The sequence below is a fragment of the Dunckerocampus dactyliophorus genome, chromosome 4 (assembly GCF_027744805.1).
Source record: "Dunckerocampus dactyliophorus isolate RoL2022-P2 chromosome 4, RoL_Ddac_1.1, whole genome shotgun sequence".
Classification (NCBI taxonomy): Eukaryota; Metazoa; Chordata; class Actinopteri; order Syngnathiformes; family Syngnathidae; genus Dunckerocampus; species Dunckerocampus dactyliophorus.
In genome coordinates, this window is record NC_072822.1 from 3,235,631 (window position 1) to 3,257,425 (window position 21,795).

At 38.9% G+C, this 21,795-nt stretch overlaps 2 protein-coding genes across 2 annotated transcripts in view; one reads left to right on the plus strand and one right to left on the minus strand.

The window, feature by feature from the left end:
* The window catches only part of pcsk5b (proprotein convertase subtilisin/kexin type 5b), a 98,100-nt gene extending 82,213 nt beyond the window's left edge, over positions 1–15,887 (plus strand). The window contains exons 25-37 of the mRNA XM_054774882.1: positions 1,393–1,453; positions 1,540–1,685; positions 1,760–1,966; positions 2,042–2,125; positions 3,200–3,386; positions 3,590–3,804; positions 5,208–5,450; positions 5,769–6,002; positions 6,073–6,253; positions 7,026–7,243; positions 9,639–9,742; positions 9,826–10,036; positions 11,506–15,887. Of these exons, the coding sequence (XP_054630857.1) occupies positions 1,393–1,453; positions 1,540–1,685; positions 1,760–1,966; positions 2,042–2,125; positions 3,200–3,386; positions 3,590–3,804; positions 5,208–5,450; positions 5,769–6,002; positions 6,073–6,253; positions 7,026–7,243; positions 9,639–9,742; positions 9,826–10,036; positions 11,506–11,963 (2,549 nt within the window). The 3' untranslated portion in view covers positions 11,964–15,887. The remainder of the gene's footprint in view (positions 1–1,392; positions 1,454–1,539; positions 1,686–1,759; positions 1,967–2,041; positions 2,126–3,199; positions 3,387–3,589; positions 3,805–5,207; positions 5,451–5,768; positions 6,003–6,072; positions 6,254–7,025; positions 7,244–9,638; positions 9,743–9,825; positions 10,037–11,505) is intronic.
* Positions 15,613–21,242, minus strand: rfk (riboflavin kinase). The gene is made up of 4 exons (XM_054774885.1): positions 20,689–21,242; positions 17,994–18,145; positions 17,670–17,772; positions 15,613–16,356 (listed from the first exon to the last, which is right to left on the minus strand). The coding sequence occupies exons 1-4, from the start codon at positions 20,786–20,788 to the stop codon at positions 16,205–16,207; spliced, it is 507 nt and encodes a 168-aa protein (XP_054630860.1). The 5' UTR covers positions 20,789–21,242; the 3' UTR covers positions 15,613–16,204.
* Between the last annotated feature and the right edge of the window lie 553 nt (positions 21,243–21,795).

Below are 21,795 nucleotides of genomic sequence, written 5' to 3' on the forward strand. Positions count from 1 at the left end.
TGCTTGCACACGTCGCGGCTTGTCTGCTGCCTTCAAGTGCAAACCAGTGTTAAGTTGTTATTGCTGGAGGGAGGCTGGAGATGTGTGTGTGTGTGTGTGTGTGTGTGTGTGTGTGAGTGTGTGAAGGGGGGATCAATAGAGGAGCATAAACGGCCCAAGGAGAAGTCTTCAAAAGGGTTTTTCTCTTAAAAAAAAAAAAAAAAAAAACGTTTGTCCTCTCCTTGTCCTTTGGGCTGCTTTGTCATTTTTGGACTGATATCAGGTTTGAATTAGTTTCGCTTTCTCTCTTAGACGCACACACACACACACACACACACACACTATGTCAGGTGTCCAAAGTGCGGCCCTGGATTTTTTATTTTATTTTTTTAATTGGCCTGCGGCACATTCTAAAAATACAATTAAACAAGAAAACAACAGCAAAATTTGAACAAAGAGCAAGAAGGCGTAAGGTAGCAAGAAAAAGATGGAATGGTAATACTGATAACGCTAATAATAATAGCATTTGAATATCTTTGTTGGAAAAAACAACAACAACATATCACAATATATATAACTTTTTAAGCATATTAAACAATTGAAATGTATTATGTGCCAAATTATGTCTTGTGTTGTTAGAGCTCCCTCTGCTGGTAAATATTAACACGGCAAGTATTTCCTTGCAAAGCAAGTAATTAAAAGTAACCAATTAGCAGTAAGCCAAAGAAATATGGTATGTTGCAAAAAATGATCATCATTTTGCAAGAAAACGATACTTGAACATGCTGATGGGTGACTCACAGTTAAGCTTCTTGCTTTGATGCTTCTTACTATTGCTTACCAAATTGGGGTTTTAAAAAAGGATGCAAATTCTGTGAATAGCAACGGTTTAGTTGAGGGGTGCTCACCCTTTTTCATCCTGCGGGCAACTTGACCAAGTCCCAAAGAGCTACTTCCTACTATATAAGCACAGATACACAATATATATATTTAGTATACTTAGAAAGTATTTATGTAGTATTTAGGTACATTGTACATGTATATCAGAGGTGCAAACACTTTTTCAGCTTGCAGGTTTTAAGTCAATGATCTACTGTACCTCTTACTATAAAACATGTAACATGTATAAACTGAAAAATCTAACTTTGAAACTATTTAATTGGTATTTCACAAATTCATTTCACAGAAATATATTTTTTTCCGATTAATCTGAAAAAATTTCAGTAGAATCCTGGATTGCTAAAATATTCCATCGCTGCCCTACTAACTACTGGTTTGACTTGACCCATTTTGTCCATTTAAAGATTCTTAGCTGAGCTTTTTGGACACCCCTGCTTCAGGCACACTGCTTACAAGGAAACGGCTGCATTATTAGCATGTTAGCCTGCCTGCTGACAATGTTGTTCCCCATAGAAGACTCCAGACATCCAGACCGAGGAACCGTGTGCCTCAAGTGTGAAGATCATTTCTACCAGTAAGGCTACCGAATGAATCGCACACTTTTATTGTTGTTATTTTTCCTTCACTTGTACAACAAACGTGTTATTGTGTGTCTTCCAGGCTGGGTTCCGACTGCTACCAGTCCTGCCCAGATCAGACGTACGGCGTTGCAGAGACCATGAAGTGTTCGCCGTGTGAAGACGAGCAGTGTGCCATCTGTGACCCTACTCAGTGCTACTGGTGTCTGGAGGGATTCTATCTTTTTGGTAACCTTTTATTTTCGGAGCCGTGGCTGAACGGCGACTGCAGCGGGACCCAGACGTGTCTTTGTGTGTACCAGATGGGAGGTGTGTGGACCACTGCAAGGAGGGCTTCTTTGTGGACGTGGAGAGCCGGGAGTGCGAGCAGTGCCACCGTGCCTGCAAGACCTGCGGCGGGCCCAGATTTGACGACTGCGACTCGTGCGAGGACGAGATGACGCTGAGGGACGGAGAGTGTCTGCAGGGAGCTCAGCTGGGAGCATGTCCCCAAGGACACTTCCGCAACAGTAAGACACACTCTGTAGTCGTCGTTTGGCATTGTGCACTTCCTTCAACGCGCGTGCTGCTTTGTGTTGTTGCAGAGCAGGGCGACTGTGAGTTGTGTCATTCTTCTTGTGAGACGTGCTTTGCTCCACGCAAAGACGACTGCATCGCCTGTCACTCAGGTGTGTGCCTTCATGTGCTTGTGTCACTTTCACCCCCAAAATGTGTATATAAATCATTTATTACTTATTGTTTGCATTTCATCTGCTTGAAAATTCCAAAATAAAATAAAAAAATATATGAACTGTATAAAAATAAATAACTATAAGAATTTAATATTAAAATAACCCTTTTATGTGTATTTGTAATCCACTGTCTACTTTTTACATGCTTGGAAAAAAGTATGATTAAAATCATGTATTAATTATACTTCTATGTACACAAGTATAATTCAATAATTCATGAAAATTGATTAAAATTTTAAATGTAATTTTTAAAAAATGTATCGTGTACCTCCCATTTTGCCTGCTCGAAAATTCAAAAGTACATTTCCAAAATACATTTTTGATCATTCGATAGCTAATCAGACATGTTTTTCCCAAATATAAAGCATAACATAGAATATTTATGTTTCTATTTTTATTGTCACTGTTACAGGAACAGTGAAAATGAGTTCGGCGTCTCCTCAATGAGTCCGTTATTGCGTTTACATAGAATAGGATAAAAAATGTATCTATATATACCGTAATAAAATAAATGCAGGCTTAAATGTCTCCGAATATATAAAATCTTTATCTATTTATATAATTATAATGAAATGATTAATGCAAGAGTTTAATAATGAAATAAGCACTTTGAAAATGCAAAGATAGAAAGAAATATATAATTAATAAAAATAAAACATTTAAACATGTAGTTCTAATATTTTAATATTATAATGTTTAAGTGATTTATATAATTTATTTATTATGAATGACAAAAACGGCAATTAAGAAAGACAAATAAATAAATAATAAACAAAGTGATCCACAGAGAAGTGTGTGTGTGCTTGAGAGTTGTGCATGTTTGTGTGTATTATATACTGTATTTGTATCCGGTATGTGTCAGTCAGTGAGTGTGTCTGTATGTATGCTTGTTCAGTATGATTTATCGTCATTTATTCAGCATCCGGGTATTTCCTGGTTGGTTTTGAACACTAAGCTATTAGCATTAGCCTTAGCCTTAGCATGTGCTAACTTTGTCGGGATTTTTTGTAGGTCATTTCCTGACAGCTCGTCAGACGTGCACGCCTCACTGTCCTGCGTCCACCTTTGTCAACAACACGTCCGGTCGCTGTGACGCCTGCATGGAAGGCTGTGTCTCATGTCAGGACACCAAAGTGTGCCACCGATGCCGAGCGGGGCTCTTCCTGCAGGACGGAACGTGTGTGCTGGAGTGCCACAGGTTGTCATTAACTTATAATGTGTGTAAAAAAAAAATCATTAAGTCCAGCTCTAAAATAAATCCCAATAAAAACATGTACGGAGATTGTAGTTCCGGCAATAAAGCGAATCGCTCAATTCCATTATAAAAAATAAAATAAAAAAAATTTTGTGTGTGTGTGTGTGTATGTGTTGTGTCTCTAACAAGTGTGTTTTTTCTTCCAGAGGTTTTGCTGAGGGTGGCGCATGCCACCTGTGTGCTCCACAATGTGCTTCCTGTCAGGGTAACGCCTCCTTTTGTCTGAGCTGTGAAGACGGGTTCTTCCTGTTGGAGCGCTCGTGCAGACGTCGGTGTCCTCCGGGCTACTATAGCAAAGACGCACAATGTGTCCACTGTCCCCCTGGCTGTACGCAGTGCAACCAAGATGGCCTCTGTCAGAGTACGTTCTCCGCCGCTAGGTGGCGCCTCTGTCCTACTCCTCAGACTCCAGCTTTGTCAACCGTCAGATTGTCTTTTGGGGAGGTGGAATGAAAAACAGGAAATGGCAATACAGGAAATTAAGATTTTAGTGAATTATCATTATTATTATTAGTATATTATTATATTATTTATTATATTATATTATTATTGTATTATTATTATGTGTGTATGTATGTATGTATATATATATATATATATATATATATATATATATACTATTAATTATTTTATATATTATGTTATTATAGACATAATAGGTATTTCATTAATTAATACAAATACAGGGAAATAATACAATAAAATAATATACAAATATGAGTGAGTAAAATAAAACAAGGTAAGTTAATTATTTTTTTAATTAAAAAAATAATAAAAATGCATGTTAGCCCCTCAATGATGTTGTGCCTCACTGAAGAATAAACAAGATTTGAAAAAATAAAGGCAATAACATTAAACAAGATAAGGTTTCTTTTTTTTATTTGTGAATAAAATGTGTATATTAAATACATTACAAATAAAATGAATACAGGGAAATAATAAAAATAATATAAACATTTTTGTGAGTAAAATAAAACAAGATAAGAAAGATTTAATGCTAGCCCTTTAATGTTGTTCCTCACAGAAGAATAAAAAAGATTTTAAAAAACATAATGGCAATAAAGATAAACAAGATAAGGTTACTTTTAAAAAAAAGTGGATAAAACTGTATATTAGATTTAAAAAAAAAAATAAAATGAATACAGGGAAACAATAAAAAATATAAAAATTAAAGTGAGTAAAATAAAACAAGATAAGTTAATTAATTTTTTATTTAGAAGGAAAATTTAAAAATTACATGTTAGCCCCCTAAAGATGAAAAGATTTTAAAAAAAATATAGGCAATAAAATTAAACAAGATAAGGTTACTTAAAAAAAAAATTGTGGATAAAAAAGTGAATATTAAATACAATAAAAAAAAATGTAAAGGGACAATACATTTTAAAGCTAATTCTGCCTTGAAATCACGTCGATGCTGCCCCGGCTTGTCATGAGGAGAGCTGCGTTGCCTGTTGTTACCATGGCAACTTCTAATTGTACTTAAATGTGACAGTGGAAATGTATTAAAGCTACAATATGTAGCAACGCTGCTTTAAAAGTTCCAAAGTCCCAAATGTGTACTCGGTACTACAGCGTCCCTGTTGTTGCCATGGTGACCCAACAATCCAATCTTACCCACGTAACCAATGCATATGCGTCAAACTGTTTGTTTGCTGCTGCTTGAAGTACCGTAAATGCTCCAATTCCCGCGTCAAGCGGAGCTCATTCTAAAAGCTTTAAAACAGGAAGTTGTTGTGTATCACGGCTTTTCACGTTTTCAATCAGAATGCGCAGATGACTTCCTCCTCCATGCCGACAAATGCGTGGACGACTGCCCCGCCGGATACTTCGCCACCGAGAAGCAGCGGGAGTGTGTGCGTTGCCATGCCGACTGCGCCTCCTGCGACGGCCCCGACAGTGACGACTGCGACGCGTGCCGCAACCCCAAAGCCGTGCGCTACAACGGCGAGTGTCTGCCCGAGTGTCCCAGCAACGCTTACTACGACCACGCTGATGGCGAATGTAGAGGTAAACAACCTGTGAGGAATGATTAAAACGCACAAACAGTTCTCCAAGTCAAACATTAAAAGATGGCATTCAATTCAGGTTTAAACAGTCGGAAGATAAAGTTCTGTAACATGGAAAGAATGACCAATGAAAAAAGCATTATATTACATACGGCATGCTGTTATTATTATAATGCCTCACAAATACATGTATATTGTTTTATTTAGGGTTTAGAATAGAAGAATACAAATTCCTGTTCCTTAATGCATATTGTCATGTGATTTTCACGCCTGTATCTTGGGAAAAATAGTGTTTTTTTTAATGTCCTGCCTGTTCCAGATTGCGACCGGTCCTGTCTGACGTGTTCGGGCAACGAGCCGTCGTCGTGCCTGAGCTGCGAGTCGAACCGGCGTAAGGACGCCAACGGCCACTGCGTGTGGTACAGCCAGTGCTCCCTGCGCTCCTACATGGACTCCAGCGGGCAGTGCCAGCCGTGCCACGAGTCCTGTCATCGCTGCTCGGGCCCGGGCCCGGACCGCTGCCTCAGCTGCAACCCTCCACACTTCCTGATGAGTGAGTGGATTCTGTGGATTTCCTCCATGAATGAATTCACACTTCATTCGTGCTCGTGTGTTTGTGTCAGACTCTACGTGCACGCTGCAGTGTCCCGTGGGTTACTATGGCGACGACAAGGACGAGCGTGTGTGCGAGCGCTGCCACATGAGCTGTGCGTCCTGTGTGGGCCGCCACAGCGTGCAGTGTGTCGCCTGTAGACCGCACTTCTTCAGGCAGGGAAGCAGCTGTGTACAAACGTGCTCTGAGAGGTAAGAGGAAGACACACACACACATAACCTTTTCTGGACAAACACAGCCCATTAGCATTAAAGCTACAGACGCACAAAACAGCGTGTTCCCAGTAGCGTCAACTAAAAGCACCTTTAAAATCAAGGCACACTTCCAGTACACTCACCGTTTTAATATAGCTAAAACGGGGGTGTCCAAACTTTGTTTTGTAAAGCAACACATGTAGTATGCTAAGAAGTTAGGGATATTTCACGAAAAAACTGCATCTCAGTTTTATGACATACTGTAGGTGCAAAAGAATATTGTCAGTATTATTTTTATTTTTTTATATTTCGTCTTTGCTCTTTTTTTCCATTTTTGGTTTTTACGTTTTCCAAATATTTCTTCTTAAACAATTTTTTCTCATAATGTTATGACTTTATTCCCATAATGTTAAAACTTTTCCCCCAACCTAATTTGCCAAAAATGACCACTTTATTTTGTTTTGTTTGTCTCTCATAATATTACGACTTAACAAAAAATGTTTTTCTTTAATATTTCAACTCTATGCAACTAAAATGACAATATTTTTTCCCATCAGAAGTTTATTCTTGTAAAATTGTGACTTTTTTTTTTCTCCCCACTTTTTTCCTCTTAATATTTTGACTTTATTATTATTTTTTTAACTATTTTAACTTTCTTCTTGTAAATGCTGCTCTCGTAATTATTGCTTTATTCCAATAATATGTTGACTTTATTCTTGTAACATCCCGGTGTTCCCTCGCTACATTTCAGTCGTGTCTCCTTTTGCAGTCATTTTGGCAACACGAGCATCATGGCGTGCGAGCGTTGCGACCCCGCTTGCAGACAGTGTGGAGGTCCCGCCGACAGCGACTGCCTGAGCTGCCGGGACGGCTTCGTCTACATGAAGCAGACGGGTCGCTGCCTGAAGAACTGCCCCCCAGGATACTACCGACACATCTGGTCCAACACCTGCCTCAAGTGCCACCCCACCTGCAGGACCTGCACAGGTTCTTTCTTTTCATGTGTCGTCATCTCATGAGGATGACTCACTGACAAGTCTCGCAGTTTTTTCACCACAATTTCCAAACCTCAGTGATGCTGCAGCTCACTGACGAATCGCCAGTCGTGATCACACGGAAGGAATCTTATTGATTTGTCACAAGGATATTTCCAACTCTAACTATTATAGATGACATACAGTAGATGCAGTAGAGGTGGGATGATGATGATGATGATGGGTACAAAAACTAACAATACAATAAAAAGTCAAATAAAATATGCAGTAAAATGTCCAATAAAATACAATAATCAATAAAATAATATAAAAACAGAAACATGTAAAATATTCTAAATGTCGAATAAAATATTATTTAAAAAATATTAAATATACTAAAATGAAATTAAATGCAGTCAAATGTCAAATAAAATATTCTAATAAATGATCTAATAAAATATTATACATGTCTAGTAAAATATAATCGTAAATCAAAGAAAATATTATAGCAATGTAAGTAAATATACTAAAAATGAAATTAACAGGAACAAGTCAAGTAAAAGGTCCTAAAACTAAAAAGAAAAAAATGAAATTAAATGCAATAAAAATTCTAAGAATGTCAAAAATGTATAAAATATACAAAAATGTAATTAAATACAGTAAAAAAAATGTAATAAAGTAGAATCGATAATGAATAGCAAAATAATATAAAAATGTTAACATGTAAAATATTACAAACGTCTAAAAAATATATAAAGTATATAATTAATTATATATAATTAATATATAATTTTTTTTTAACTATATGAAATTAAAATGAAATTAAATGCACAGAAAATGTCTAATAAAATATTATAATAAATAATAAAATATTATAAATATTTAATGAAATATCATCATAAATAATCTAATAAAATATTCTAAAAACGCACAGTAATTAAATATACTAGAAAATAAGAAAGAAATGAAATTAAATGCAGTCAAAAGTAAACTAAAGTGTCATAAAAAAATAAAACAAAATATATAGAAAATGAAATTTAATGCAGTAAAAATTCAAAGAAAATGTCAAATAAGATATCCAAAAATAAAATTAAATGCAGTAAAAAGGCCAATAAAATATTTTTTTAAATGTAATTAAGTATATTAAAAATGAAATTACATGCAGTTAAATGTCTAATAAAATCTAATAAAATACTATAAATGTCTAATAAAATGTCATCCTAAATAATCAAATGAAATATTATAAAAATGTAATTAAATATACTAAAAATGAAATTAACAGTAACAAGTCAAGTAAAATGCCATAAAACTAAAAAAGAAAAAAATAAAAAGTAAACTAAAGTGTCATAAAAATAAAACAATTTGGAAATGAAATTGAATGCAATAAAAATTAAAAAAACAATGCAAAAAAATGAATCAAATATAGAGCTGCAACAATTAATTGATGGTTAATCGATTACCTGATTAATCGACAGCTATTTTGGTTATCGATTCATATTTTTTCAAATCAAATATGTAAATATCCTCGGATTTCAGCCTCTCAAATGTGAATATTTTTCAAATGGCCTTAGTCCCCCATGAAAGCAGACCTATTCATCTTTGTGTTTTAGCCAAAACCAGATATTCACACACATCAGCTTGGACTTTGGAAAACACTAATGGGCCCTTTTGCCTCTTTTCTGATTTGTTGCGGACCCGACCACTAACTGGTTTGGTCCATCTACGGCCTAACCCATGACTCCGTTCATTGAAACAACAAGCTTCAGATTCATCCACTAAGAAAATCATCATGATTGCATTTTTGTGTACATTTGTTGTTTTACTGAAGCTATTTGACAAACATTTAGATTTGGTGTTATTTAACATTATTTTAACACAATATTTAACAAGCGGCAACCTGGTGTTTGTGCACTTATTTGCTCTGTCACTTCAAATCTTCCATTTGCAAATAAAGAGGCGGAATCTAAAAATATGTTTTTTAATCTGATTCATCGATTAATCTAAAGTATAATCTACTGATTAATCGGTTATTAAAATAATTGTTAGTTGCAGCCCTACTAAAATGAAATTAAATTCAGTAAAATGTCTAACATAATATCATTAAAATGTCATGAAATAGACAAATTCTCATGAAATGTCAAAAAATGAATGAAATATGCTAAAATGAAATTAAATGCGTTTAAAAAAAAGTCTAATTGAAATATCGTTAAAAATGATTAAATATCCTAAAACTGAAATTGAATGCAGTTAAAAGTAAAAAATGAAATAAAATTTGGTCAAATTGTAGTAAAACGAGTTTAATTTCATTTGAAGTTGTCAAGAATGACAAAAGAAAATGAAAAATGAATAAAATATGAGATGGATAAAATGCATGCAATTGAAGTCATGCTTGTCCCTCATGTGTCCAGGTGGTGGCGCTGTGTCCTGCCAGTCCTGTTACCATGGCTACAGGCTAATCGGCTCAAGCATCTGTGAACCCCAGTGCCTGATTGGCTTCTATGCAGCCTCACAGGTCTTCACCTTCATACCTTCACAACCTCCGTCTTCACATACTAGACGGGACTGGATCTTCTTCTTCTTCTTCTTCTTCTCCAGACCTCGACGTCTGACAGCGACACACCCGACTGCGAGCCCTGCGACCCTTCCTGCTTGGGCTGCCGCGGTCCCGGCGCGTGGAACTGCACCGATTGTCCCGCCTCTCAGATGCTGGCCGATGATGGCCGATGTCTGGCCTGCTGCAGAGACGACACGCTGCCCGCTGACAAGCCCGTCCCGTGGCAATGCTGCGACTGCACCGCCTCTCCACGTAGGAACACGCCCCCTTCGTCCAATCTAATCAAATCCAATACATGAGTGGTAGCAAACATTCAAGCATCGGTGCATTCAGGGAAATGGGGAAATCTGAAATTATATGGTTTTGCTCACACACTGTATTTATAAAAACAAAGCAAAAAAAATTGTTTTTCAAATGACAAAAAAATGTACAAAGTTTGGACATACATGTTTGTTTATTGGAGAGCAATCATTTTGTTTTAAACCCTTTACGTTAAAAATTAAGTTTATTGAAAGAAAACAAATATATGAAGATACACGGGTTTTTTTTAATGGGAGAGCAATGATTGAGTTTGAGTTTTTCCCCCCATTTTTATGAACAAAAACAATACCAACTTTTTATTTTATTTTATAAACTTGTTTAAAATATATGATGGAGTATTAGAGCCACATTGGAAAAAAAACAAATCTGAGATTTCGAGAATAAAGTGGCAAATTTACTTGAATAAAGTGTTAATATTACGTGTGACACGTGTCAGAGGGAAAGTAGAGCAAAGCTCTGCAGGAAAGAAGGAAACTTTGCTCTTGCTTCAGGTAAGCTTTTATCTATAATGTGGCAGCTAAACAGCAGTTGAGCATTTAGCATTTAGATTAGCATGGCTAGCCCTTATTTATGTGACCTTTGGCCTTGGACAAAGGTAACGCTACGACTTTTTTCCTCTCGTAAATTTACAACTTTTTTCTCGTAAATGTGCAACTTTTTTCTCATACATTTACCACTTTACCCTCGTAAATGTACAACTTTTTTTCTTGTAAATCTGCGACTTTTTTTCTCGGAAATTTACAACTTTTTTCTCGTACATTTTCAACTTTTTTTTTTGGAAATGTATTACTTTATTCTCATAAATTTACCCTTTTATTCTTGCAATGCTATGAGTTATTTTTTCTCAGACAGAATAAAGCCGTAAATGTGCAAGAAAAAAAGTAGTGAATTTCCAACTTTATTTTTCGTAAATTTGTGACTTTTTTGTTGTAAATTTCCGACTTTATTCTCATAAATGTACAACTTTACTCTTGTAATATTATGAGTTTTTTTCTCGTACATTTGCGACAGAATAAAGTCTTAAATGTACAACAAAAACGTCATGAATTTCCGACTTTATTTTTGTAAATTCACAACTTTGTTCTTGAAATTTCACTTTTTTTTTTTAATGTGGCCCTAATGCTCTGTCGTGATAATAAAATAGAAAAAAATTGATTGAAAAAAAAAATTGACAGAAATTTGTTTCACATTTTTTAATGTTGGAGATGAATTTTTCTTATTATAGAATTTTTTGGGGGAAAAACATGTAAAAATAAATAAATGTGTGTTTTTGAAAATAAAAATAAAACAAAAACAAGTAAAAAAAACCCCAAAACTAAGAACCCTAACAGAAAAAATTCCAAAATTGAGATTGATGAGTGGTGACGTGAGGTTTGGCTTGTCGTGACTCTTCTTTGCAGAGGAGTGCATCCTGAGCGTCAACTTTGTGATGAGAAACACTGACGATCTGGAGGCCGAAGGCGCCGCCAAGCTGGCTGCCACCATCTTTGTCCTGCTGGTCCTGGCCGTGGGGGGCGGGGTCTTCATCTTCCTCCACGTTCGCTCCAAGTCGTACTCCGTCGGCGCCTCCGCCTCCGCCTCCGCCTCCGCCATGCCCAAACTCAAAAACGGAGGCTACCTGAAGCTGGACAACAACGAAGATGCGGTACGGCAGCAGGTAAGCGCCGCCTCGTTTGGCGAATACAGCGACCGCATCGTGGATTGCGAGGGCCGAGATGATGAAGATGACGATGAGGAGGATATTGTGTACATGGGGCAAGATGGCACCGTCTACAGGAAGTTCAAGTATGGCCTTTTGGATGACGAGGATGATGAGATTGAGCTGGAGTATGACGACGAGAGCTACTCCTACACCTGACACCATTTTTAGCGGACTGACACTTGGAGTTTTAAAGCCTTCGGAACAACACTACCATCCAACCCCTCATGACGATGCATTCACTGACCACTTTATTAGGTACACCTGCTGATCTTCTCGTGCACCAAACCTTCACACTGAACGCAGCAGTGCCGTTTCCATTGCTGCGTCGTACGTCGTGGATACGCTGAAACCACGTTGCGATATTTAGCATACGCGAGCTTTGCCGTCACGTGTCCTCACTGCTTCCCTTCAAGCGATACGGATGATACTGTTGCTATTCTGGTGAAGTACCACGGTGATATCGTATCGTTTCAGTATGACTTGTCAACATGTATCACGCAGCTGATTCCATCCAAACTGTTGATTGTTGTACAGTACAAGCAATGTGCCCTGGTGCTTTTGATATTGTGAGCAATATCGCAATGATATCGTTTTCAGGGTTACTTCTGTTCCTCCTCGGCATCAATTATCAAATTCACAATTATTGTACAATCACTGCATCATGATACCGGCGTTATCGTGGGGGAATTTCAGTGATACCGTATTGTGATACAATCAATATTATGGGAGAATAGTGCAGTGATTTTGTACCAAGCGCAGATATCAACATGTATCAAGACATTTTTGGCAAAGTGTTGATTATGGTACAATCGTATCATGATACTGTCAATACGGTGGGCAAATATCACAGTGATATCAATCTGAAGCGACTTGGATACAATAACTGTATTGTGATGCAATCGATATTGTGGATGAGTAGTGCAGTGATATCGTATCAAGAGCAGATAAAAGCATGTATCAAGACGTTTTTGGCAAGTGTGTCGATTATGGTACAATCGCTGTATCATGATACTGTCAATATGGTGACCAGTGGTGATATGGTGATCAGTGATATCAATTTGAAACAACTTGGATACAATATAACCGTATTGTGATACAGTCGATATTGTGGCAGCGTAGTGCAGTAATATTGTATCAAGAGCCGATATCAACTTGTATCAAGACTTTTCTGGCAACGTGTCGATTATGGTACAATCGCTGTATCATGATACTGTCAATATAGTAGGCAAATATCACAATGATATCAATCTGAAGCTACTATTTATTGTCTTAGTATTTCATCTTTATTCTTGTAAATAACTGCTCTTTTTTCTCATTTTTGCCATTCTATTTTTATTTTCTTTATTTTTAGAGTGATTGCTTTTTAGAGTGCTGCACCTTGGACACGCCTGGTATGCAGTACATGTTCACATACACTCAGATCTACATTCTGTTTTGCTATGTCATGTTATGGATATATGGCAACGATATTGGACACATGACTCTTCAGAATGCTGTGATGTTTTCTTGTGGAACGAGGCCATCGTCTTTAGTGGTGTGTGGCTGCACCACGCTTTTAGTGGAGTGACAATGCCGCCTGTGTCGTCTCCCAGAGATAAGGACGCCTCTCATGGAAACCAAGTATGTAGACCAAATAGTTTTGCTGGCTGTGACTGGACTCTTTAGTTCCCATCAGATGGATTAGCCTCCACTCTTTTATTTGGTGCTATTCATACCAAAGATTGTCTCCCTCAGTCTACTTTAAATTGCACTTTTTACAATATCGGTCTGCCCCGGGGCCTTCTCCAGGGTGGACATCCCCGGAACACCTCACCAGGGAGACTCATTTCAGACGCTTGTATCCGAGATCTCGTTCTTTTGGTCACCCAAAGTTCATGACCATAGGTGAGGGTGGGAACATAGATCGATCGGTAAATTGAGAGCTTTGCCTTCCGACTCAGCTCCCTCTTCACAACGACTGTCCGGTACAGCCCCCGCAGTACTGCAGACGCTGCTATGATCCGCCTGTCGACCTCACGCTCCAACCTTCCCTGACTGAACAAGACCCCGAGATGCTTGAACTCCTCCACCTGAGGCAGGACCTTATTCCTAACCCGGCGGGTGCAATCCAACCTTTTCCACCTGAGAGCCGTGGCCTCGCAGGTGGAGGTGCTGAGTCGCATCCCAGAAGCTTCACACTCAGCTGCAAACCTGTCAGTACGTTTGTAAAAAGCTGCATGAGGAGGTCAAAATGCTAGAAACAGCTCCCTCACTATCATGCACTGCAGGTGTACAACCTAATGAAGTGGCCAGCGAGCATATTATGACATTTTAATCAATTGAAAAACCTTTTTAAGAACGGACTTACATTAAATAAAATTCAATGTGAAATGACTTATTTAGCTTGGTTTAAATACATTTGGAACTTGCAATTTATTGAAAACAACAATTGAACTGAAGTAGGCTGTTTATCAGATGATCAAAAGTTTAGGACCATCGCTCAAAAAAGAACAAAAAACTCAGTAGGACTCAGTGATGAGTAGCTCCACCGTTCTTGTTCATCACTTCAAAAATGGCTTTGGGCATGCTTGACGCGAGTGTTTCCAGGAGGCTAGTGGGAACATTTCTCCAAGTGGAGCCAAGATGGCTTCACCAAGGGCATCAACTGTCTGGAACTGATGGCCATTTTTATAAACATCCCTTGCCATCCATCCCCAAATGTTCTCTATGGGATTTAAATGAGGGGAACATGCAGGATGGTCCAAAAGAGTGATGTTAATCTCCCTGAAGAAGTCCTTGGTCAAGCGAGCATTGTGAACTGCAGCGTTGTCCTGTTGAAGAACCCAGCTGTTACCACACAGACGAGGGCCCTCAGTCATGAGGGATGCCCGCTGCAACATCTGCACGTAAGCAGTCGCCGTTTGACGACCCCGCACCACCTGAAGCTCCAGTGTTCCACTGAATGAAAAAGCACCCCAGACCATGATGGACCCTCACTGTGCCGGGTAGAAAACATCTCAGGTGGGATCTCCTTGTCATGCCAGCAACGTTGGAAGCCATCTGGACTGTCAAGGTTACATTTTTTCTCATCAGAGAATAAAACTTTTTTCCACCTTTCAATGTCCCATGTTTGATGCTCCCTGGCAAGGTGTAAACGGGCACTTTTGTGGCGTTGAAGGAGACTAGGTCTTTGAAATAGTTTTTTTTTTAACTTTTTTTCCCCACAGATGTCGTCTGATGGTTATTGCGCTGCAGTCGGAACCAGTAAGGGCCTTAATGTGGGTGGAAGACCACCCTTTCTCTTGGACAGCCGATCGGATCCTCCGGCTCAGCGCAGGTGGGATTTTTTTGGGTCTACCACTTGACTTTTTTGTTCCATAATGCTCAGGATCTTTCAGAAAATGTAGAATGACTGTCTTACTGCGCCCAACCTCAGCAGTGCAACAATCCGACCACGTTGAAAAAGAGAAAGCTTCTTAGCTTTAGCCAGCAGGAGCGCATGACAGTGTGAATGCCTGACAGAAAATGACAATTTTGAGCAGAATTTGACTTTGATAGCCTGTGGTCTTAAACTTTTAATCATGTGATAAACAACCTATTTGTTTTTTGTTTAATTTACAAGTTCCAAATGTTTTTTTTGCCACTTTTGCATATTGTAGCTCTACTTAAAACCCCATTATGATCCAAATGTGCAAAATGCTAATTGTAGCTATTTTTCAACTGGTCTGTATACATGAGCACTGTATGGGGAATAAAATGCAAAGCGTGCATTGATGAAATGATTTATTGGATGAATGTATGTATAAATCCTTGAATGACAGCTCACTGACACGTTGCGAAGCTTTATTACTCAGATGATCATGATGATTCCAGTTATTATAGTGGAGAGACGACGCTTGACAGGATAGATCACATAAGCCATTTATAGATTTGTCTATATACACATACACTTTGATCAGGTGAAATACAGTAAACGCACAAGGCATCATGAATGTACAGTCTTTTCTGGTTGGTGTTTCTTCTAGGACCAGCTTCATAAATCATTTATAAATAATGTTTGAGGGGTTTCTCTCTCTGTTAAGTGGACTTTATTCTTTCAGGTTTCGCAAGCTGGCACAAACAAATGCTTGAACTGGAGGGGAGAGAGAGGGGCCAGCCTTGTACGACAATTAAAAAAAAAAAACAAAAAAAAAACCACCACTTAAATTAAACCGCAGTAGATGTATTAGTGTGGTGGGCTCCTTTGTTGCATAGCGTCACTTTACTGTGTCCTATTCTGCTGCTGTCCTACACAATAATGCCCAGACTTGTTGACAAATGGGGGCGATTTAGATTGAATTGTGTGTGTTGTCTCGTCACAGCCGCAATGAAAAAGAAAACTAATATAAAACAGAAAAGTGTGGCCAAAGCAGCAGCTCTCAGTGCCCGTTCATGATAGTCTGTGAGGACACGGGGGTGGAGCGGAGTCCGCTGGTGAAGAAGTTGTCCTCCCTCAGCTTGACGTGGTCGGGCAGCTCCAGCTGGACCTTGGCCTCCTCGATGTCGCTGTTGATGGCGGCGATCAGCGCCTCTGCCGGGACAGGGACACACGTGAGTCGTGGAGACGGGGGTCAAAGGTCACTACTTTTCCCTCAGGGCTGTAGGCGACTGCATTTTTGTTGGCTTTACCACAACGAAGTCAGTTGTAATATTGGGAGAATAAAATTGCAATTTTATGGCTACTGTGATATTGCAAGAATAAAAGGTGTACTGTTATGCAAATGAAGTTGTTGTATCGCAATATTAAAGGTTTTACATTGACTACCGTAAAAAAGGAACTTTTACCAAAATGGACTTGTGTACCATTGACAAGTCATATTTACAAGTTATAATAATTTAGCATATTTACAAGAGCAAAATATGACAAACCGCAGTATGAGAAAACAAGTCATGAAATCCATATTTTTACGACAGTGTAGTAATATTACAATAACTTACACTTGTTCCAGAATAAGTTGTCACTTTTTTTTTTTAACTATCAAAAATAGAATATTGGGACAATAAATTACAATCGTGAAAATAGCCATTTAAAAAAAATGAAAATAAAGCTGTAATTTTACAACAAATATATACTGAAAATACATTTAGACATGTAAATATGCAGTAAATGTGAAGCAAATTGCAATACAATAATAGTCATAATATTTCAAAAATAAGTATTGTATAGACCAGGGGTCACCAAGGTTTTTCCTTGTGAGAGCTACTTTTACAAAATGAAAATGGCCAAGAGCTACCCATTTTTGTAACATTTATTTTCAGAGCTTATTTTAAACCCAAACAAAGCGAATATGCTTGTTTTACCAGAACATGAACAAAATGCTGGTGTCCACAGCTCACATTTTGTATTTCAGAATGCATTTCTTTCTACTGTTCTTTCATTATTAACTGGAAACCTGAATGAAAAGCAGGCTTGCGGGCACCTCATGTGGTCGTGGGGGGCTACCTGGTGCCCGTGGGCACCACGTTGGTGACCCCTGGTATATACGTAGTCTTATATAGGGACGTCCCGATCCACACTTCTTGGCTTTCAATGCCCATCCCGATCCTTTTATTTTTAAATCATTTTTTATTTTTAATAATAAGCTTTTGTTACAAACATGAATTTGTGGAATTAAATGTTTTTTTAATGTTTGATGGTTTAAAAACAAGTCTGAGTCTACATACTGTACTATGTGTGTGAGGATGAAAAATACACCTTTTAAAAATATGGGTGTTGGTGTGGCCATGTGACATTACTATTCAGCCTTGGGGGAGGTCTGTGTGTTATTTCTGGCATCCAACAAGTGAACTAGTCTGTAGCTGTGTGTATGACTAAATTGTGTGTGTGTGTGTGTGTGAGGTCACCCAGCGAGTCGTAGCTTCTCTCCGGTCGGATGTAGCCCACCAAGACCACACTGAGGGTGTCGCCGTAGAAGTCCTCCTTGAACTTGTGGATCACATGAGTCTCCTAGGAGGCACCACAAGAGAACAAGGAGAGAACATGCGGTGAAGGACACTGTAGACGGAGGGTGAGGGATGACACCATGACTACCAAGTGTGCTAATCGGGCAGATCCAGGCTAGCATCTACAAGAAATGTTCTTTCAGCCTTCCTCCGTGCACATTAAGTTACTGAAACACCAACGGTGTCTTTATGGCTTACGTTGGAGGAGCGCATGCTGCTACCCACCATGGACTTTTTGGTGTTTTTGTAGTACGGGTTCCAGCCGATGCTCATCACCATTTTGTGCACGTCGCCGTTTCCCACGCTGGCCCAGCCGTAGTAGATGCCCGTGCTGATGTCCGCCGGCAGGTTGTCCACCACCGTGTCTGGGAAGTTGGCTGGAGGGAGGAAGATAAACACAATCAAATCTAACACAATTCCTGAGGTACACCTGCACAATGTAAGGCCATCCATGAAAAACATGTGTATCTGCCTTTCCAAAAATAATGACAGGGATGGTGGTGGTGTTTTATACAACACTTTGGACGCTTCCTTGAAATAGATTTTGTATGAGTAGATTCTAAATCCTGCTTTGGTGACAGGAAACGTTAGGATGGCTTTTAGGGTGGGAAGTCAACATTTTATTTGGAATTTTAGGAGAGAGGTCGTGATATTGCAAGTAAAAAGACACATTTTATGAGAATAAATTTGACCAAAAAAGAAAGCCATTTGAGAAGACTAAAATATGATATTTCCAGAACAATGTAGCAGTATTACACCACTAAATCCAAGTTTGACGAGCCTAAAATTGCAGTTGTATGAGTGCAATTATAATTCATTCTTCATTATAAGAAGTCAAGTCAGAATTTTAAGGACAAGAAAGTCCATTTTTATTTTCAAGTTCTCACATTTTTTCAGATTAATATAACAAAATGTCAACATTGTGACAATAAAGGCGTAATATGAGTCTATTATAAAGCATTGTTCAGACTTGGTAATGAATGCCATCAGTAGATATGTGTGCTTTTATCCCCTGCCAGGTTCATCATCATTGGTTTATTTAGCATTTAATGAAGTAAAAAACCAGCGTGCATTTATCCCCTGCCAGGAAGATGATATGATGTGTTTATTTAGTGTTTCATGAAGTCCCATCAGGTTGGATAACATGAGCCACGTCTTGCGTAAACAGCTGCCTTTACGTTAATAATCAACTAGGTAACAATCCCATTATGTCAAATGTAAAGATAGCTACCAAAACCAAAGTAACCAAATCTCACAGCAAGTATCCCCATTTTTGGGGAGGTTAGACTCAACCGCTATCATGACCGCAGCTACTTTAAAAAATGTGTTTAAATGGCATCCACGCTAATGTGCAAACCCACGTGTCTGTTTTGTGCGGGGAGTTCCCTGTGCTGTCATTTTGGATTAAAGTTAAAAATGAACCTATCCAACTACAGTGGAACCTCTGTTAGCGTCCGCCCCAGTTACTGTTTTTCCGCTAACTCACGTTTTTAGAATCCCCAACGCCCGACCCCAACAACATATTTATACGTCCGAGGTGATGATGCAACGCTCCACCAATGCATTTCACTTCAGAGCACTTTTAAGCCATAAAAACATTGGCATGCATTTGATAAGAGCTCGGCAGACATCGGGTGAACGGAAAATCACACGACAGGAAGGAGGAAGTGAGAGAGCTTGGAGGAGTGTAGCGTGTGGAAGGTTACGCATTGTAGGGAAATTTTAGCGCATGCACGTGCACACATATCCATCCATCCACTTTCTATGCCGCTTATCCTAATCAGGGTCGCGGGGGTACGCTGGAGCCTATCCCAGCTGACTGTGGGCGAGAGGCAGGGTACACCCTGGACTTTTACCAGCCAATGGCAGGGCACATATAGACAAACAACCATTCACACTCACATTCATACCTATGGACAATTTAGAGTCACCAACAAACCTAACATGAATGTTTTTTTTGGAATGTGGGAGGAAGCCTGAGTAAAGGAATTACTTTGTCAAGTAATTGTTTTTCTTCTGCATTAGTAATGGCAACCTGTGTTTCGTTCCGTTTAGTGACATGGGTTGCTTTGACTTCACGCTTCCAGCATAATGTTAATTTTCGCTGAAGCTCCCAATCTGTTCCTGCACAATTTGCAGGAAAGCCTCAAAGCTTCATCCGCCCATCTCTACAATTATTCTTATTCTTATTATTATTTTTAAATCACAAAAACGCCCTTCCTTGTTAGCGTCCAGTTAGCTAGCTAAACAAAATGGCAACCGGAACCTGATGTTACGTCGCCTGTCTATGACACAAAACACGTTTTTACAGTTTTGCATGCATAAAACAATTCTAAATGCATATAAATGATGAATGAAGGGGAAGAATGAACATTTAAGGTTACTTTTACCTTCAACGAAGACGTGACTGTTCCCAAGGACACAATGTGGCAGCGGGATCAACCACCCACCACCTTCCGGTTTTCAGTCGCGTCAAGAATCACGTCTTCAATTAAAGCAAGATTCATCATTTATGTGTATTTATATAAATTTAGAATTGTTTTATGCATGTAAAACTGTAAAAACGTGTTTTGTCTCAACATGTTTGGAACGGATTCATTAGAATTACATGATTTCTGATGGGAAAAATAGATTTGGTTAACGTCAGTTTTGGTTAGAGTCAGACATTCTGGAACAAATTAATGACGCTAACCGAGGTTCCGCTGTAATTGGCTGAAACTGAACCGTAAAAATACGTGATTGTCATTTTCTCTCTGTAATTTTACATTTACTTTTGAAATATGTTCCTACGTACCACTAGAGGGAGCCCGCGTATGTACCATTGACTGCGAATTCATGTAACGCAACATCAAAGACAAGTTGTCCTGTCAAGCAAACATGGCAGCCTTTTGAAAAAATTAATGAAACAGGGTAGACGTACCTGTGGGAATGCCCAGCTCTTTGCTACCTCTCCCGAAGCCTCGAATGACCTCTCCCCGGCAGAAGTACGGCAGGCTTTTAATTCCTGAAAGTCTGATCATCGCTGATGATGGGAGCGGATGCCCTCACTCAGGAAGCCCAGACAGGCTTAAAACCAGCCACTGGAGCGCTCTTTACAAAGAACCGTCAACCCCCGGGAGTGACCGGACGTGAAGGCCGACTTTATTTATTTATCGCCGTGTGTAAATGAGCTAGCCACACGGCTGCGTCAAGCTAGTAGTCAATGATAAGCGTAAAGAAGGGGAAGTTCACCTGCTATGCTAGGTCGGCCACAGTTAGCATGAGCGAATACGGCGGTAGTTCTTAAACTGTGAGTCAATTAAATGTAGTATCCGTCCTGGTCTCGATCATGGAGTGCAGATGGTTCTTCCAGCCTTCAGTTGCTGGTCGGGGTCCAAGCGTGACGCCACCAAATCAGCCCAGCAGCGAAGCGGGACATGCTGAAGTCGTAGGACAGCGGTCCATCCAGTTTTACGTCTCTGTTACGTCATCACCACGTGACCGGAAACTAGTCGAATATGGCGCCTTTGAAGTGCAGTATGCAACGGTGGCGGGAAAACTTGTCAAAAATCCACTCACCGAAGGCGAATACAACCAACATTTAACATTGACATTGTGTAATGATGAGCCACTTTACTGTCATCAGGTCACGTCGAGAGAGAGCGAACCAGGTGTGACAAACGTGGCTTCACTTCACTGTTCACATTGGGTATGTTATTTGTTTTGTCTTGTTCTTATCTTGTACGTTATGCTGTGTCTTTCAAAAATTATAACAAAACGGGAAAAGGCAGCCTACGTCAGATATATCAACAGGCTATGTAAAAAATATAAAGGTTCAAATTCTAAACATTGTCTTTCTAGCATTATTCACCCCATATGCAGGCACCGTCATTAAAAAGTCACTTTTGCATAATGGCGACCTTTATGCTCTTCCACTAGAGGGCGCACTTGGGTGGAATTTCATGGCCAATTGAATTATACTGCAGATACAAAAGTTTTATTTATCGCAAAAAAGCATTTACAAAGACGTATAATTTAAAAATATAAG

Excerpts from the sequence above, each read along its gene's own strand:
- rfk (XM_054774885.1), bottom strand. The coding sequence starts at position 20,788 with ATGATCAGACTTTCAGGAATTAAAAGCCTGCCGTACTTCTGCCGGGGA. Across the intron at positions 17,773-17,993 it reads AAAACACCAAAAAGTCCATG|GAGACTCATGTGATCCACAA; the intron begins GTGGGTAGCAGC and ends GGTGCCTCCTAG. Across the intron at positions 16,357-17,669 it reads GAGAAGCTACGACTCGCTGG|AGGCGCTGATCGCCGCCATC; the intron begins GTGACCTCACAC and ends CTGTCCCGGCAG.